General features: G+C 42.3%; 2 protein-coding genes across 2 annotated transcripts in view; both read right to left on the reverse strand.

The window, feature by feature from the left end:
- The window catches only part of cep120 (centrosomal protein 120), a 32,527-nt gene extending 21,654 nt beyond the window's left edge, over window positions 1–10,873 (reverse strand). Inside the window, exons 1-14 of the mRNA XM_083911740.1 lie at window positions 10,805–10,873; window positions 8,588–8,744; window positions 8,006–8,120; window positions 7,774–7,918; window positions 6,634–6,782; window positions 6,241–6,435; window positions 5,338–5,562; window positions 3,649–3,859; window positions 3,365–3,563; window positions 1,661–1,810; window positions 1,269–1,451; window positions 1,089–1,185; window positions 237–413; window positions 38–127 (exon numbers count right to left, since the gene is read on the reverse strand). Of these exons, the coding sequence (XP_083767866.1) occupies window positions 38–127; window positions 237–413; window positions 1,089–1,185; window positions 1,269–1,451; window positions 1,661–1,810; window positions 3,365–3,563; window positions 3,649–3,859; window positions 5,338–5,562; window positions 6,241–6,435; window positions 6,634–6,782; window positions 7,774–7,918; window positions 8,006–8,120; window positions 8,588–8,744; window positions 10,805–10,856 (2,145 nt within the window). The 5' untranslated portion in view covers window positions 10,857–10,873. The remainder of the gene's footprint in view (window positions 1–37; window positions 128–236; window positions 414–1,088; window positions 1,186–1,268; window positions 1,452–1,660; window positions 1,811–3,364; window positions 3,564–3,648; window positions 3,860–5,337; window positions 5,563–6,240; window positions 6,436–6,633; window positions 6,783–7,773; window positions 7,919–8,005; window positions 8,121–8,587; window positions 8,745–10,804) is intronic.
- A 3,839-nt stretch (window positions 10,874–14,712) lies between these two features.
- znf608 (zinc finger protein 608) overlaps window positions 14,713–19,031 on the reverse strand; it is a gene marked incomplete at its 3' end in the record, with an annotated part of 80,033 nt that continues 75,714 nt past the window's right edge. Inside the window, exon 9 of the mRNA XM_083912147.1 lies at window positions 14,713–15,056. Within this exon, the coding sequence (XP_083768273.1) occupies window positions 14,713–15,056 (344 nt within the window). The remainder of the gene's footprint in view (window positions 15,057–19,031) is intronic.

Consider the following 19,031-nt stretch of genomic DNA (forward strand, 5'->3'; position numbering starts at 1 on the left):
GTGTGTTTTTAATAGGAGGCAGGTGTGGACTCCCCACCTTCTTCTGGACCAGAGCTTCTCTCTCTCGGTCTCTCTTTCTCCACTCCTCTGCCAGAGCCTGCATGTGGCTCAGCTCCTTCTTCCTCAACTGGAACAAACACACACACACACATTATAGATATTTGAATACTTGTATTTGACTCTTGCATTTTTTTTTAACCAAAAACAATTTGTGCTGTTCCTTTCACTGTGTTTACCTGATCATCGAACAGATCCTCCTGCTCCTCCTTCCACAGCTCCAGCTCCAGGGCCGTGCGGTACTCCAGGGTGTCTCTCGGGGCCGTGGGGTCCTGTGAGGCCACGTTTAGGTTGGGAGCAGCGGGTCTGGGTGCTGCAGGGGGGCAGGACGGCTGTGTGGGGACTGCAGGTTCACTCTGATGAGACAACACAACAACACATGTCTGTCAACACTTTCAGTGGCCACTGCATTATGTACTAGGGCTCAAACAATTAATCAAGAAGAAATCCTCCATCCTAAGAGAACACGTAGCTGTCCTCGTGAATGCCTCTATGTTTAGTTTTTCATGACAATGTTAAACATAACGTTACCTAACTGATCCGTCTTTATAGATTTGTTTGAGGGAATGTGTCAGTTGTTGTTTTATGGTAAACAGGCAGAGAGCGAGTTGCTCTTCCTGATAATATCTAATTCATTTTTGAAATAAATCTATTTGTCTTTGAAACCTGTTCCAGTAAACATGTGCGTCACGTAGAATTTTATGCACCACTTTGAATTTTTTAAAATAGTAAATCATTCACTTATTCATGGTAATTTCTCTCTCTCTCTCCCTAAATTGCGCCAAAGATAATAAAGTTCAGTGTTGATTGACTGTCAGAGCGTTATTCAGTTAGATGTGTGTCGTTTGCATCATATTGACATGGTTTCTAATATTTTGACCCATTTAAAAACATTTCAACATAATGCAGTCCAATACAACAACACTAACACCAGCCCAAGTAATAAATATGTGACCTATAATAATAAAATGTATGTACATAAATACCAATTACCTCACACGCACACACACACACAAACACACTTGTCTCACCTTTGAAGAATCAGACACGATGACCTCCCTGGCCTTCACCAGCCCCAGGTCCTCCAGTGTCGCCTCATAGCTCAACTCTGCCACCTTCTCACTGGGACTGGAAAAAGAAACACTGGTGGTAAACAGTTAAACAGCTAGGCCACTGTGTCGTCAGTCTGTCAGTCAGGGTTTGTGTCCTACCGGTGTGTTGGGAGCACGGGGATCCGGTCCCGGTGAGTTTGTCTCCAGCTGGGCTCTCCTGACGGTGCCAGCAGGCTCCTCCTTTCAGAGCTCAGCAGGTGAGAGAGCTGGACGGAGGCTCGTCCTAACAGCTGGTCTCTGCTGGTGGAGTCTCTGTGCCAAACCTCCACCACCAGAGGGACTCTACAGCACACACACACACACAGACAGACACACACACACAGACACACACATTACATTACATTACATTACACTGCAGGGCTCCACTATTTATCTGCACACACAAACACGGTCCTGCTGCACCACCTGCTGGACAACGGCTCAGTACACCATGTGCTCGACTGTATATCATTTCAGCATTAAGTATGTAAAGTATTGTTGTGCTTTCCTACCGGAGGAAGGTGTCCTGCAGTTGTTGAGGCAGAGCGGCGAAGTCGAAGGCGCAGTAAGACTGAGGCAGAGCCGCCTCCGTGTTCCTCTGCAGCTCCACAGGAGGGCTGGTCATGATGGGAGCTGCACTGCCAAAGAATGGATATGAATACCTGAAATACAACAAACACACGATTAAGACCTCTGTACTGCGCTGAGGCGGTGGTCGTGGGGCGGTTTTAGGGGCCGAAAAGTAAAAAATAAAATAAAAAAGGGAGAAATGCCTGCAAACTTTCAAAAAACACTTTGTTATAAGGAGTTATAAGATGAAATAAGATGGTTTTGCCTTTCAGTTTTATCTGCCGTGATAATATGAATTTAAAGGCTTCATTACACATGAAAACAAAGGCAAACACACCCAGAATGTTTAATATAAATGTGTCCCTGTCTTTATGATTCCTCCAGAAACTCAATTTTTAAAAATGATCGATGCAAATTCTTTGTATCAAAGCATAGTTTTATAACTAAAGTATATACAGCACACTGTGTTGCATCGATTATTATTTGAGACCAGAATTTGCTCGCACCCTGCAGCACCACTAAGACACAAATGTTTTCTCTACAACCAGAATGTAATATGGCACTTAAAGTGAAATTCCGGAGTAAAATCATCCCATGGTATTTTGTGAAAATTTCACACATCACATAAGCCATTGAGACAGCTTTTTTTCATGTATGAACTATTAACAGAGATATCCCGGAGAGTCGCTAACAGCTGGACGTGGCTAATACTGATTAGCTCGGGTCAGTATGGTGAAGGCATTAAAACGTCTTTTTTAACCACTAATACTGCTGAAAATAACAGAAAACCTCTGCAGCAGCATGAGAAGAGTCCCTACACAGAAAACAAAGCACCAACAACGTAGTTAGTGAACCCAGAGTTCATTAAAAGAGTGTTTTAAAGACTTACCTACTGGCCCCTGTACCAGCTCCTCTCATAGTAAAGTCCATTCAAGTGGATTACCAAAGTCAATCCCAAAGGAAGGAGCCCATTGGTGCTTCGTTTTCTCTTTTCATGCTATTGTAGAGGTTTGGTGGTATTTTGAGCAGTATTAGTGGTTAAAAAAGATGTTTTAATGTCTTCACCCTACTGACCCGAGGTAATCAGTGTTAGCAAAATTCAGCAACTTTCCCGGATTTCTCTGTTAATAGTTGTTAACGAAAAAAACAGTCTTGATGGTTTATTTGATGTATGCGAGTGCCAAAAAAGACCATGGGATGATGTTGCGCCGGATTTACAATTTAAGCCTTTACTGACTGTACTACTTATTCTCTTTGTAGGGACTCTTCTCATGCTACTGCAGAGTCTTGGTGTTATTGGTAGACGTTTTAATGCCTTCGTACTGCCCCGAGCTAATCAGTGTTAGCCATTGCCGGCTGTTAGCGACTCTCCCAGATTTCGCCGTTAATAGTTCATACACAAAAAAACTGTCCTGATGGCTTATTTGATGTATGTAAGTGCCGAAAAAGACCGTGGGATGATTTTACGCCAGAATTTCACTTTAAATGCACTTAGCGGGTTTACAGATAATAAATCAATGGAATAATTGGTAGAATACTCGCCCACTAAAACAACTGCAGCCTCACAGTGAAGTTTGTGAGGGAAAGGTTATCATGAGGAACAGGATATTCTGGAGAAAGGTGAGATTAGGATGTAAGTGTTTCACCTGAGTGTAGCGGCGATGGGGTGCGTCAGGCTGAGGTTTCCCAGGCTGCAGAGGTCCAGAGAGAAGCAGTAGTGGTGGGCCGAGGAGGGGATGGACACTTTGGGAGCAGAGACACTGACGGATGATGCTCCACCTTCTGCTGCAGCTTCAGTCTCACTCGGCTGCTCCTGTTGCTGCACAGGAACCTCCAAATCTGCAGCTGGACGCACAAGTACACACCATGTTGCTCCTCTTTGGTTCACTGAATCTGGTCAACATGAGACGTGTGGTGTTTGCAGCCTCACCTGCTAGCAGTCCTGCCTGCTCTCTACTACGCTGAAGCTCCTCCAGCAGACTCTCGGCTTCGCTCTCTGTATGAAAGGAGGGAGGAGGAAGAGGAGGACCAGGAGGAGAAGAGTCCGGAGGTTTTCGGACCGGAGAGGAGCTTCGAGGTCTCTGCACATCAGGTGCGTTGGAGTGGGTCTGAGCTCCACTTCCTTCTTTATTCCCTAAAGACTGGAGATGATACCCAGTAAAACCTGCTGCTCACACGACTAGATATTTTCTGTCCCAGACTGTTGAGGGTGCACAAACTACACAACATAATCTGAGAATAAAAGGTGTCTTGATTCCAGGAGCTCATCCCTTGTCACCAGGGAGGTGACTAACAATCATACTCGCCTCTGGGAGCCACCATCTTGTCAGACTTTGACTCCTCCACATTTCCTCTTACCAAAAAAAGGACATTGATGTGACGTTGGGGGAGGGAGATACGTCCGTCTGGGTGATGTTTACAGAATTAACCACATTAGCTCACATTAGCTTCACCGCCCAGAAGCTAGGCTAACAGAGCATCTTACTAGATAAACAGGAGTGGGAGTCAATGTTGCGATTTTTTCCGGAACAAGGAGGGAATGGGAGTCATTTTTTTTTAAATTTTGTAACAGATTTTTTTAAGGGCAGAGACTGACGGTGTCTCTAGCTGAGATTACACCGGCTCGAGGAGTGAAGTGCAGGCAGCGTTTCTGATCTATGATTTAAACTGATATTAGACACAGTGCTCTAGATAAGCATCTAGTGTATGTGTCATAAATAGCAGGCTGTACTGCAAGTCATGGTGCAAGTGCAGCATAACAAAGCTAACACTAACACGGTGTGTTCCTAAACCATCTGTTTGTACAGTTGATCGAACAGCAAACCATCTTGTCACTTATAGTAACATCACCACACGAATGACCACAGTCCAGGTTGAGATGACGGAGTTAGCATGCTAATGATGCTAATCCTGACAACTAGCCTCCGAGGAGAAGTGAGGGCCAGCGGCCAACTGTCACTCAAGAGGCCACGCCCCTAATTATTCATAAACTTTAACCTCCAATAAAATAAAAACTAGCCTGCCACAAAAAAATTCCCCACCCTCATTTTTGTCATGGAGATATGAACTAAACATACAGACTAGAATGTTTTTTTTGCACAAAATAGGTTTAATGATGCTGTGAAAACAGCCTGTTTAACATGGGGTCAATGAGAAACTGCTCTATTGTGCAAACTACTCCTACTGGACACTCGGAGAACTGCAGTTTCGGGCACTTCTGTATTGGATTAACCAGTAAGTCGCTGTGGTGGGGGCTTGATTAAGCTGTGGTGGAAGTGTCGCTTAATAACCCAAAGATCTGCCTGCGTTAACAAGACTGTATATAAATGATGTTGTGCTGTTCAGACCGTAGCAGTATAGCACTCTGCGGTCGGCTCGCAGAGAAAATAGACCAGAAACTAGATTGGGAGCTAACCGCCAGTGAATCTGTCAAGAAAGAACACTGATAATCTATTACAAATGATATAAATATATACTATATATCATATAGATTATCGGATTTTGCACTTTTGCTTTATACTTTGACATCAAATCCGTCTTCTCTGCTGCTGCCACCACATTTAATCACAAATTAGCTCTTCAACACTTTGGTTCTTTGTTTTGAGTCCAGATTTCCTACCTGTGGCGCGACCTCCTCCCTCCTCAGCGTAACAGCCACTCCCACAGTTGGCTGCAAGTCGGCGGGCAAAGACGGCAGCACCCGCTTGCTGCGTTTCGGAGGTTGGAGTATGAACGCTCCCTCCACCGTTGCTGCCTTGTTCTCCAGATCCACAGACGCAGCAGCCAGAGCTGACAGAGAGACGTCTGTGCTGCCCAGAGAGTGATTCCCACAGCACAGGTGGACCTGAGGACAGACGGGGACATGTGATGAAACATGGAGATTGACAGCCAGTGATGAGCTGCTCATAAGACTCTCTGAGGCCCAGTTCTGATGTGGACTCGACTCCCTTCTACTCTGTGAGTGTGAGTGTGACTCTGTGTGGAGCTGAATGAAGCAGCCTTCATTAACGTGGAGGGTAGAAATACAGCGGCAAGCTTCAGGACCAACTTCCCTAACTCCGAAAGAAACAGGAACTGTTTTAACCCAATAATAATAATAATAACAAACAGCAAGAATATGCAATTCACAGAGTAACTAAAATAAATGAAAACTTACGTCAAAGCTTCTTTGGTTGCTTTGCTTTTCTTTCTTTTTGACATTTTTTTATTCTGATGTTTATGAGCTGCTTGGTTTTTGCAACACTTAACATCCAAATGAACCACTTCCTAGACTACATAAGGGTTTAAGCTGCTCTATTTATGTCATGTCTGCACAACAATAACCTATCAAATGTCTGTTTGAGGTAAGGCAACTTATTATCCTTTGGAAATAACCGCATGTGAGAGGAGCGTGGTTTGTAGCCTGCATAGATGCAGACTTTCTAAGACATTTCTTCTCCCCGCAAACTGATTTGGAATGACACTGATGTCCAAGTGCAAACAGAGTAAAAGTGTGTAGGTGCTGGGACTGGGCCTGACTCACCTGTAAACTGGGCTGCTGCGAAAGGAAGCTCTGCAGGATCTGTTTGCTGCTGCGGATGCGCACAGAGGCGCGCTCCGGCTCAAAGTCGGGGCTCAGCAGGTTGAGGAAAGGCTCGCTGGTGATGTCGTTCCCCAGTAAAGAGTAATAGAAGAAGAATCCCGAGCCCTCCGCTAGTTTCATAGTGCTGGGGATCAACTGGGAGGAACAAGAGAGAAAAATGTATACTTTGAATATTAATGTGGTGTCAGTTTAGTGCTGAAAAAAATGTTTATTTGGGTTTAATTCAAGTTTAATATTGTTTATCCGATGTATTATCTGTCATTTATATTACATTATCTAATCTCACCTGAGGAAACAACAACAAGTTATCAGATGTCAAAGCGGCATCCTCACCTGTTCTAGTTTGGTCGCAAAAGCCACGGTGACGGACAGGATGAACATGTCAGAGCAGCGATCTGCAGGTCCCACTTGATGGTAACCCTGGTCTGGGATCAGTGATGCCTCCAGCTGTTCTGGCAGCAGGTCAGTTACTGCAGGAGAGCCTACAAACACAGCAGAACAAGAGTTAAAGCCAAAATACAGTGAAGAAGTTCCCACCCGCGGGTCATTCAGGATGGCTCTAAATTATTAGATAGATGCATGCAACGTGAAACCAAAGTTCACAAGCACAAGTTCTGCCCGTAAGCTTTCCTGTCTGTTTGCCTGCAGGTTCTCTGTCAGCTACAACACGAAAAAGATTCATTCGTTTGTTAAAGTTTGTCTACCTGCCTCCGTGGAGGTAATTTATGCTCTTAACTCTTGTTTTAATTAACTATTTAACGTTCAATAATAAACGTTAAATAAATAAATCAATCAAATCCTTAAAGTTCATTCATTCAGTAACAGTTAATAGAGTCTGCCCTTCCAAACCTGCAGAACCAGCTGCATCATCACAAAAACGACAAAAGAGAATATAAGACGATCCATAATTGACACCGGAAGGAGAGGGGGTCAAACCAGAAAAAAAGGGTGTTTTTGCAATAACACAAACATTTTCTTGTTGTTTGCATTATTCAACTTTAGAAAAATGTTTTTATCTATCTTCTATATATTTCAAAGTAGGTTTCTCATCTTATCACATGCGTATAATTAATTGACCGAACTGTGACTGAAACGATGTTTGATGTTGTTCTTTTCTTTCTTTCTTTAAAAAAACAAATGATCTACTCAAAAGTGCGTCTGTTGTGTATTTATGTTAAAATAATGAATACCAGAGTTCAATATCAGTGTCAAAACTCCGGCATCTGCCGTCCTCTACTTCATCTACAATAGATGAGTTTATTTATGCATCAACCTGAAGTGAACTTGGCCCTAACACAACTACAGAAAACACTGATTAATGTTACAACAGGCTGGAAACCTGGATGCAGCTGCAGCGGTGTCAGCAGATACATGAAATGATAGGATATGAATTAATTATTCTGCATAAATAACAGATAACAATGAAGTGAAAACAGAGCAAACTCAGCAAACCCTGTAAATGAACAGGCTGACCTTGTCGGGGCGGGGCCTTCTTGGCTTTGAACCTATCAGGAGAGGGCTGGGAGGGCTTGGTGTCGTTCTCCAGCGTCATGCTGAGCAGGAGGGCTGGTCTCTGTTTGGTGTATTTACTGCTCAGCAGTGGATACCAGCGAGGCTCCTGACGGGGACAAAACATGTCTCATTACTGGTCCCTGTGATCCCAACACTTCAACATGTCCCTGAGACAGAAGGAGAAGAGGGTCACCTGTTTAACCTCCTGTACAGAGCGCAGGTCCAGGACGATGTAGCCGACGCTCTCCTTCTTCTTACTTACAGAGTCAACGGCAAAACATTGAAGCTTGATGGGAGTTCTCTGCAGTCTGGAGAACAGAAGATGCGTCCGTATCACAGCTTAGTGTTCATGAATTTTTACTAGAGAGGGAAAGAGACGGTCAGCATGTGTCCTCTTTGAAATCTCTTCTTCAAACTTTAATCTTATGCCTTTTTTTAAACTCATGCTATTTGGTAGGCCCACGCCGGTGTAAGCACGTTCAAAACGGTTTGATAAAAACAAACATAAAGTTAACCACGCTGCCATGTTGCTTCTCATCAGTGATGGGGAGCTACTTGGTAAGTGTAGAGCGTTACAGTCAACGCTGGGACCTTTACAAGTCACCTGACAACAAAAATACTCATCTGTGCCAACAACAGCTGTATTTTTCTGATCAGCTGTGTTGAAACAAAAATTTGATTATTGAAAAACTTCTCAGTGAACTGAATCTCGGCCTTTCTCGTATGTCTTTGTAATGTCGTTGTTGTGAACTGCCAACATGTAAGAGGTGCAGACCTGTGCTGGTGCAGCGTCCTGCGGTCGAGCTCCCAGGCCAGCTCAGTGCTGAAGTGCGGCTGGTCTCGGTGCTCTACTGGGTCCGTGGACAGCTGCTCACCATCGAAGCTCGCCTGGACCACCAGACTGAGCCGGGGACTCTTCGGGAAGTGACGACCTGGGGAAGGATAGACGGGAAAAGGATTCTCCCACCCATTAGCAGTGTTCCTACAACCTTTCCCAGAGTCAAATCCAAGCACTTTTCAAGCTTTTCTAGCACCGTAGAGGTGTGAATAACACACAGTGAATACATTTAGTATCCACTTTATAAAAGGCACACCTGTACCACCGTACTCTACGGGGGAATTGTTGGGTCTCTGTAAATCATAAATAAGTCATAGAGTGTGGTCTTTACCTACTCTGTAAAGTGTCCTGAGATAACTTTTGTTATGATTTGGCACTATAAATAAAATTGAACAGTCTGCTCAGACATAAAGTACCTTACTTTTTACTTTTATGATGTCTATAAAGTCAGTTTCACACTGTCAGAGAGGTATTAATTCAATTATATGTTTAGCTTTGAGGTCATAGTTACTGGTGGTGTTTCCACAAAACTCATTTATATAAATAAGGCCGCGAATAACTAGTATTTTCATTATTATTTAACCTGTTAAATTGTTGTTGTTGTTATAATTTTCTCGATCAGTTGCTTGGTGTATAAAATGTGACAAAATATTGAAAAGCCCTGTATGACGTCCTCAAATGTCTAAAAGATGTTCAGTTTACTGTCACAGAGCAGGAAAGAAACCAGATGCTGGAATCAGAGGATTTTTGACTTTTCTCTTCTTAAAAAATGATTAATTGATAATCAAAATAGTTGGCGGTTAATGGAATCAATATAATGTAGTCTAGTACAAAACCCCTGCAATTACCACCTCAATAATAAACATATAACTCAATTTACACCATTCTGACAATATCAAGACCCTTTATAAAGTGGGATCCTACACTTTTCCAAAGTAAAATTCAAGCATTTCAAGGTAGATTTTCGAGCTTTAAATTACATATCAGTTATAACATACAGTTTCTACAGTATACTGATTATTGGACTTCATCACATTAAATTAGATGTTATTGTGCTATAAACAACCAAAACTATGTTTTTCTTTAATTACATATTAAAATAGGAAAACACAACAAAGATTAGTGTCACCTGTTGGTAAGTAGCATCCTAGTCTACACTACAAAACCAGAGTGCATGATTTACGCTTTCAAAGTTCGTTTACTGTCCCAACAAATGACTAATTGGCACATTGAGGTTGGATTTTTATTTATTAGTTTACCATTGAATAAGTATCCTTATCAATCCTAACATCCACATTTTCAGCCTCAACATTGTGCAGAAATCCTATTATTAGTGAGTTGTTGTGAGATGTCACTTTATATCGCTTTATTTCATCGCTGCATCACTTTATTTAGTTGTACTGTAACTTAGTTCAGTAAGAAATGCTGCTACATTTTTAACACTGTTAACACTTATCGCTCCTTATCACTTATTTAGTTTGTATTTATTTTATTTCAACATGCGGCTAAACTGCACGCTGCATATTGTTGCATATTGTATAAACCTACGTTTAACCACAATGTCTGTTGCACTCTGTCACACTTAGTTAAATTGTTTGATTTATTTTACGTTAGCTTATTTTGATTTGATTTATGTTTTATGCTTATTGTTACTCTGATCATTTCCCATCTTTGTATTAAAACTGTTGCACAATAATTTCCCTCGGGATAGATAAAGCTTCCTGAATCTTAAATCTTGAGTTACTGGACTTTGTGGGGCAGGAGAGTTCAGTCAAAATGTCAGGCAGTTTCAGGCACTATATCCCAAACCCAAGCCCGTTTCACACCTTGAAAACTCTTGAATCTTAATATGTTGATTTCCAGCACCCATGAGAACCCTGTTGGCTTGTAACAGAGTATTTTCACAGTGTAGTATTTGTTCTTTTACTGCGGTAAATCTGAGCACTTAACCACATTACTGTGACACACAGTTGATGAAACTTCAGGGTGGATTTAACTGCTAAAGCTAACTAGCATAACCAGCATCAGCAGACCACTCATTAGTCCGCTGAATACAAACGGCAGTCGTGTGTCTGTATAAAGTATTAAAACACGGAGTTTTGTCTCAGATAATACTTATGGTGTAATTTAATTCAAAAGGAGATTACTGTTTACCTTCGAGGATGGACACAACGATGAGAAGTTGGTCGGTCTTGCATGATGACATTTGTGCTACTTTAAATCCAAACGTATCTTCGCACTGTAGTTGAGTTCAGAAACATTCATTCATTTAAGCAGACTGGAGCTATTTAAAGTCAGCCGTTTGTTTACTCCGCCGCTGAGCGTCCGTTGAAGGAAGGAAGCCGCTCTGTTGTCAAGCTTTGGCGCCACCCATTTTGTTTTAAAACCGGAAGTGATGACTGCGACGCTCGCGTGTAGCGCGCCCCCTGTCGGATGGAGGCGGAACTGCAACCAAAAAGGCATACATAATGGAGCCCGTTCCCGCCCACTGAAAGGAAAAATATATATTAAAAGTTAAAATTATGAGATAAAAAGTCATAATAATAAGATAAAAAGTCAAAATTATGAGATAAAAAGTCATAACAATAAGATAAAAAAGTCTAAATTATGAGATAAAAAGTCATAATTAAGAGATAAAAAGTCATAACAATAAGATTAAAAGTCGAAATAATGAGATAAAAAGTCGAAGTTTTGATAAAAAGTCAAAATTGCGAGATAGAAAGTCGAAGTTATGTGATAAAAAGTCACAGGCCTAATAATAAGATAAAAAGTCCAAATTATGAGATAAAAAGTCATAATAATAAGATAAAAAGTCAAAATATCGAGATAAAAAGTCAAAATTATGAGATAAAAAGTCATAATAATAAGATAAAAAGTCCAAATTACGAGATAAAAAGTCATAATAATGAGATAAAAAGTCATAATAATGAGATAAAAAGTCAAAATAATGAGATAAAAAGGCAAAATGATTAGATAAAAAGTCATAAAAATGAGATAGAAACCTGAAATAATGAGATAAAAAGTCAAAATTATTAGATAAAAAGTCATAAAAATGAGATAGAAACTTGAAATAATGAGATAAAAAGTCAAATAATGAGGAAAATACAAAATAATAATTCCATGCAACATTATTTTCTTAGTTTTTTTGTCAAACTTTTTTTAACCACCTTTTGTCAACAGTGACAGTAGCAGCTCCTTGACAGGAGCTCTCCTATTCTACTTGACACTGAGATGGATCGTGAGTACAAAGAGGACTACTTTAAACGTGGCTTTACAACAGATGAAATACTTGTTTGCTTGCAAATTCACATGGGATTGTATTAAGCAAACGCACCCTTGAAATGAATTGAAACAAGAAGAGACTCTGGCATCGAAAGACTCTAACCAATGTGGCTGAAGTGACACCCTTCATTGAACAGCAACATGAGACATCTGGTGAGGGCCATGGTTACAGATGGATGCACCAAAAATGTTGGACTGACAGAGAAGCAGTTATATATCTAATAACTGTAGTAACGGTCAAACTGTTTCTGTCAGTCACTGCTCAACGTTTTATCTCATTATTATGACTTTTTTAGCTCATAATTATGACTTCTTTCTTTCAGTGTTGGAAACAGGCTGTTGGAAATAATGGCCTAACTCATATTTTCAAGTTTTTCAAACAAAAAGAACCAAATATAGAGTAAATGGTATTTATGAATCATTCCACACAAAAAGGTTATGACAATAGATGACTAGATGACTACTATGAAGCTGTTATGGAAGCTGATGGGTTTTGCCTGGAAAAGCCAAGCCATGCCATCAGCATGGAGCCGGGCAATCACAACCTTTATCCCAAAGGAAAAAGACTCTCATAAGATCAACCAGTTCAGAGGCATAGCCCTGCTCAACGTGGAAGGTAAGATTTTCTTCACTGTGGTGGCAAAGCGCATGTCCAACTACCTTCTGGCAAACCATTACATCGACATCAGTTGTCAGAAGGCAGGTGTCCCAGGTTTCCCTGGCTGTGTGGAGCACTCGGCTATGATCTGGGAGCAAATCCAGACAGCCAAGCGCAACAAAGCAGATCTACACGTTGTTTGGTTGGATCTGGCAAATGCCTATGGATCGGTTCCCCACCAACTTATCAGCTTCGCACTCAACTTTTTTCATATCCCACCCTGCATCCAAAGCCTTGTAGTGAACTATTTTAACAACTTTCAAGTCTGCTACACAACTCAAGAGGTCTCTACTGGTTGGCACCAGCTAGAGAAGGGGATAGCAATGGGTTGCTCAATTTCTCCAATCCTCTTCACAATAGCCTTTGAGATCATCCTGATAGGTGGAAGACTGATGGTCAGAGGAGTCCGATCCCAAACAGGTCAGCGACTCCCGGCCCTACGAAGCTACATGGATGACGTCACCACCCTCGTCCAGACAGCAGCGTGTACCTCCAGACTCTTGAAAAGACTCGGGGAGCTTCTAACATGGGCCCGGATGAAAATAAAGTCTACCAAGTCACGCAGTCTTTCCATCCGGAAAGGGGTCAGGAATGACAACATCTCATTCTCAGTGGATGGTGAGGAAATCCCACGCGTGGTGGATGAACCCGTGCGGAGCCTTGGAAGACTTTACACTGCCGACCTGTCTGACAAGCACATGGCTGGCTCAGTCACATCTCAGCTCTTGGATGGCCTGAACAAAATCGACCAAAGCTATCTCCCAGGGAAATTCAAGGTCTGGTGTTACCAGTTCACCCTATTCCATCGTCTGATGTGGCCCCTGAAATTGTGTGATATCACCTCCACAACTGTCCTCAAGATGGATTCAAAAGCCAACAATTACATCCGTAAATGGCTGGGCCTTCCCAGATGTCTTTCCAACACAGCTCTGTTTGGAAGAACCACCCTGAAGCTGCCACTGAAATCCATTAGCTTGGGCTACAAACAGGAGAAGGTGAGGCTTGTGTTCGAGCTGAGAGACTCACCTGATCCATCAGTCCGTAACACCAAGGCCCAAGTTCGTACAGGACGTAAATGGAACGCTTGTCAGACAGTAGACCAAGCCATCATCCGACTGAAACATCAGGAGATGGTAGGACAAGTGCAGTCTGGCAGGGCTGGTTTTGGATGGGGAACAGCTCCCACAGTGTGGTCTAAAGCCTCAAAGAAGGAGAGGAAAGACCTTGTGGTCTCAGAAGTGGTGAAGATGGAAGAGGAGACATATGTGATCAAGGCTGTGGCCCAACAGCAACAAGGGAGATGGACCAATTGGGAGGCCGTAGTCAACAGGGTCATTACATGGGCAGATATGTGGAGAATGCCCCAAGCGAGGCTGAGTTTCCTCATCAGGGCCACATATGACACCCTTCCGAGTCCCTGGAATCTGCATGTGTGGTACGGGTCAGAGGCGACCTGCAACCTCTGTGACTCCCAGAACGCAAGTTTGCAGCACATTCTTTCTGGCTGTAAAGTGGCTTTGACACAGGGACGATATGGATGGCGCCACGACCGCGTTCTGCGGAAACTAGCAGAAATCCTGGAAGTACGCAGAATGGAAGCGAATGGCGCCAGCTCAAGAACAGCAGAGCGGTCGATCCAGTTTGTCAAGCAAGGGGGCAAGCCACAGAGCATCACTAAGAGCCCACAGTCCCTCCTGTCGGCTGGAAGCGAGTGGAACATGAGAGCTGATCTGGACCGGCAGTTGAAGTTCCCGCAAGAGATCACCACAACCTCTCTACGTCCAGACATTGTGCTGTGGTCCACCTCTACCAAGACAGTCATCATGGTAGAGCTGACGGTTCCTTGGGAGGAGGGAATGGAGGCTGCCTTTGAGAGAAAGAGGGACAAATACTCTGAGCTGGCAAGTGAGTGCTCACAAGCAGGGTGGAGAGCCTTCACATACCCAGTGGAAGTCGGGTGTAGAGGCTACACTGGAGCATCCACCCAGCGGCTACTAAAGTCCCTTGGGATCAAAGGCTCCAAGCTGAAGACTGCCCTCAAAGTCCTGGCAGAGGAGGCAGAACAAGGGAGTTTCTGGTTGTGGCTCAGGAGGAATGATAAGGCGTGGGGAAAACAGGGAGCTTAGACAGGGGGCAGTAGGGAAGCTTTCCTGCTGCTACATTCCATCACCCTGAGATGCTGTGGTATGCGGTCAGCCCACGTCTGACTCAGGGAGATGGACGTCCCTGCCATGCATAGTCCCTTGGGTTTCATTCCATAACCACAACAGCAATAACATAGGGGACAGAGTGTGGGGTGAACAAGGATCTTTCCGCTGGCTGCAGGGGGCGTCAGGGAGACGTCCCTGTTCGCTGCTCCTCCACCCAGAGATGTTCCGGGATTAAAGGAGCGAAACATCTGCGAAGGGTGGCTCCCGGCTGATGACCCTGCAGCCGGCACCATGGCACCGTCGGAGGTGCGGCAGGCTGAAATGCCCAGCAAGTACTATCACTTGTGCTTACATCCACATACAAATAATGCTGTCAGTCAATTATTCAATTCAATTCAATTTTATTTATAGTGCCAAATCATAACAAAAGTTATCTCAGGACACTTTACAGAGTAGCTAAAGACCACACTCTATGACTTATTTATGATAAACATAGACCCAACAATTCCCCCGTAGAGTACGGTGGCAACAAAAACCTTCCCTTTAACAGACAGGAACGTCAGACAGACCCAGCTCTGTGGAGGACGGACATCTGTCTGCACTGGTTGGGGAGGAAGAAAAAGAGAGAAAGAGAGAAAAGACAGACAGATGGACAGAGAGAGACAAACAGACACAAAGACAAAGAGACAGACACACTTCCAGAGATGCAAGCAACCAAAAAGTAACAGTAACTATAATAATATCTATATTATTGTGAATTTATGACTTATATGTTATGGCAGTTAATACAGTAGAATAGTAGAAACAAGCACAGCTAAGGGGATAGAATATGACAATGATAGTAATTATGGTGGTAAATATGATCAATCATGAGTAGGGATAATAACAGCTGTGATACAATGAAACATATTACTGATGATGTTTATATGGCTACAAATGTTATCATTATCATTACGATAGCAGCAGCAGGAAGCATCATGCAGGACCACGGCAGCAGGCACCACCACAATCAGTAGCGACCTGAGAGACGACAAAGCACAAACAACTCCATGGAAGAAGTGAATTAGTAACATGTGTAGGTGCAACCGGCATCCAAAGATGATTGTTCATTTTCTGGATTAACTCGAACTGTCAGTTTGATTAAAAGTAGGCCCACTGCCTGCTGAAACAAAGACTAGGCCCGAAAAGCCTGGCTGCCATGCCTTCTCCCCCACAACAGGTCACACCCAGGTGTGAATTCTCCAAGGCACCCAAACTGTTCATTGGCTGAATTGACCACTGACTATGACATCACCTGAGCCTATATAAAGTGAAGCACACAACTTGCACTCTCTCTTGCTCCCGGATCTTCCTCCCGCTCTCTCTCCCGGATCACTCAACTCCAGGAGACCAGCTTCCAGCTGTCCCCTCGGCCGTGGACCTGGCCTATGGCGTAGGATCACCACAAAGGTTAACCAACCAGTTATCCTTAACTGAGCACAGCACAGAGCGATCTGTTTCCTCTTTTGCCTAAGAGCCACAAATAAGACAAGAACCTCTTCACCACGAAGCTTCCTCTTCAACCAGCCACTGGCATCAAGCAACGCAACATCTCCCATCTCATGGACTGGTAACTAATCACCAACTGGGCATTACTACATGTTATAGGACTTTATGAACGGCTAGAAACAATTGTAACTTTGTCATAAGAACCGAGAGATCAGGCTTTTGGTGCTTCATGTAACTTGATTGTTCACACCTTCTCTGCAGGGGTCCGAGCCCCACCTCTTCTCTTTGTCTCTCTCTCTCTCTCTCACACACACACACACACACACACACACACACACACACACACACACACACATAGACACAAACATACGTTTGCTGTTAACTTTAGTTAGTTTATTGTGTCTTGTTTGTTGCATTTATTAACCTGTTAATAAATGTTTGTGTTTACCTTATGTCTGATTATTTAATATTACACAAAGATGAATGAGCCAGCTTCTATTAAGAAAATAACTTTTAAATCCTTCAACTAATTAAACTACTACATTTATCGGTGTTCAACCCTTAATTAGTAGTTTAATATATTTAATGAGACTTTAATATTAGTTATCACTCCGTCTATGACGGTGGTGCCCCTAGGAACTCTGGTTTGACTAGCGTCATTTTTATTATTATCTTTGATAATTATTGGTGATAACTAATATTTACTTGATTAACGATAAGTTTACTGTGAATACTCAATCTCATAATCTGAACGTGAGTCAAGGCACTATATTTGATTGGTTCTCCGTGTGACGTTTTTAATAAATCAAAGTTATTAATTTTTTGTAATTTTTCTTTATTAATTTTCCTTATCAAATATTTCATTTGATACTCACACTATTGATCCAATTAAACCCAAAGTACCTACACATGCATTGATGAGACATGAATGATACAAACAGAGAGGAGAGAAGCTCAGAGGATCAGGAACAGGATTATACCCCAGCAATTATGTAACATAAGAGGATAAGATGACTCTTTAATTTATGAACATGCCTCGTGACTTTGGCCAAATTACTTCTGGAGGTGAGAATATTCAAGATAATACAAGTTATATACAGTATAAACAACCAAGCGGGTGACCAATAACAAATATATAATAGAAAAATATATTAGACAAAACTAAATTAAAAAATTAAAAAACTAAAATAAATAAAAACATCTTTAACAAAAACAGAAACTCCTAGGAGTGAACTATTCATCTCATAGTCTGAGTTAGGTTGTAACAGTTTGGGGTGAAATGTAACATTATGAAATAGAAGGCTATGAAAAAAATAGAGGTATTGAAAGCTTTTTATTCAACAATTAAATTACTTTTTAACATACGTAGATGTGTGTGTGTGTTGTTGTTGTTTTGTGTTTGTCTGTCTGTCTTTCCCTGCCCTTTTGATGCGCTTAAAAATGTCACTCTTTTTCTTTTCAGACTCAAACAAGACAAGACAGGAACAAAACTAAATACAAATATCATTTTGCATGGACTAGGTTGTTACATTTGTCTTTACAAAAAACTCTGGACCCGTTCTATCTGCTACGGTTTTCGGGTTGAGCGAGGTGTTGCTTTGAAACGATGTGCAACAGGCTTCGAGGTAATTTTCTCCTGTCAATCAGCAGCAGGTTATGGATTTCGCAGTGTAGTTTTACATTGCAAAAGCTGGTTATCGCTTACCTGACTGCGTCATTGTCTCAGCATATCCATCTGGGATCTCCTTTGGAAATCTTTTGGGAAGGGGCGAAAATACTGGTTGCTGATTGGATAAACCATCTGTCCAACACCAACATAGAGGCCAAATCAACCAATCAGATCAATGACGTACGAACAGTGTGGAGGCAAAGCTCAGGAAGTAAACAACATAAGGGTAAAGGATATTTGCTGTTTGTGTAACATTAATTTACAGATCAAAGGCACAATTTCAGGAGCCTGGTCCATATTCAACAGAAGGATCCAGAGAGAAAAGAGTTAGTGAGCGGCTTGCTGGATAGCTGCTCATCTCATCTGTGGAAGCCTCCATGTTGTTTACACTGAACAGTAGCTTCTCATTTCGTCACATTTAAATCTGATTGGTTCAGTCGCTTGGCTAACTTCTGCAAATTTTCTCCGCCGCACGTTACCAGACCGATCAATAGAGCTCACAAGGTCAGGATGGTCTCACAAGGCTATGTTATTGCAGCAAAAGCCAAATATTTTTAGTGTCACTTCTAAAGAGAAAACTCAACAGACAGATGAATATATATAAACATCCTTTAATCATGATTGCCAAACATATGAATTAAGGCATATACAGTATAAAAAAGCAACAGCAGGTTCCATGTTTATACGATTTCAGAGTGTTATTAACTGGATACACCGGGTGGATGAACTGAACATTTACCAAGCAGCCTTTATAAGACAACACTGTGTCTCCCAAAAGATGACAGCATTTTGTAAACAGAGTTCATAGCACTATATTCAAGTAATAGAATGATCACTGATACTATGCAGGTAAGGTGTTGTGTAAGTGAGGCAGAGCCGCGGATAGACGAGGTCTGAGCACGGATGTATTAAAGAACTGGACACAGCGTTGGAGGCGGAGCTTCGTTCCTTCCTGTGAAATGTATCAAAGCTAAAAAATACCCGGATGATTGGCACTGCGTCTGCACGCTAAATTACAAATCCCACTATGGCAAAGGCATGTCCTACCCTACTCTGCTTCAGATTGGCTAGTACTCGTTGGCTTTGTTGGTTGGATTGGTTAGGATTAGACATGAGGAGTGAGACTGGTTAGGG

This window comes from Echiichthys vipera, assembly GCF_963691815.1.
Source record: "Echiichthys vipera genome assembly, chromosome: 4".
NCBI classification, from domain to species: domain Eukaryota; kingdom Metazoa; phylum Chordata; class Actinopteri; order Perciformes; family Trachinidae; genus Echiichthys; species Echiichthys vipera.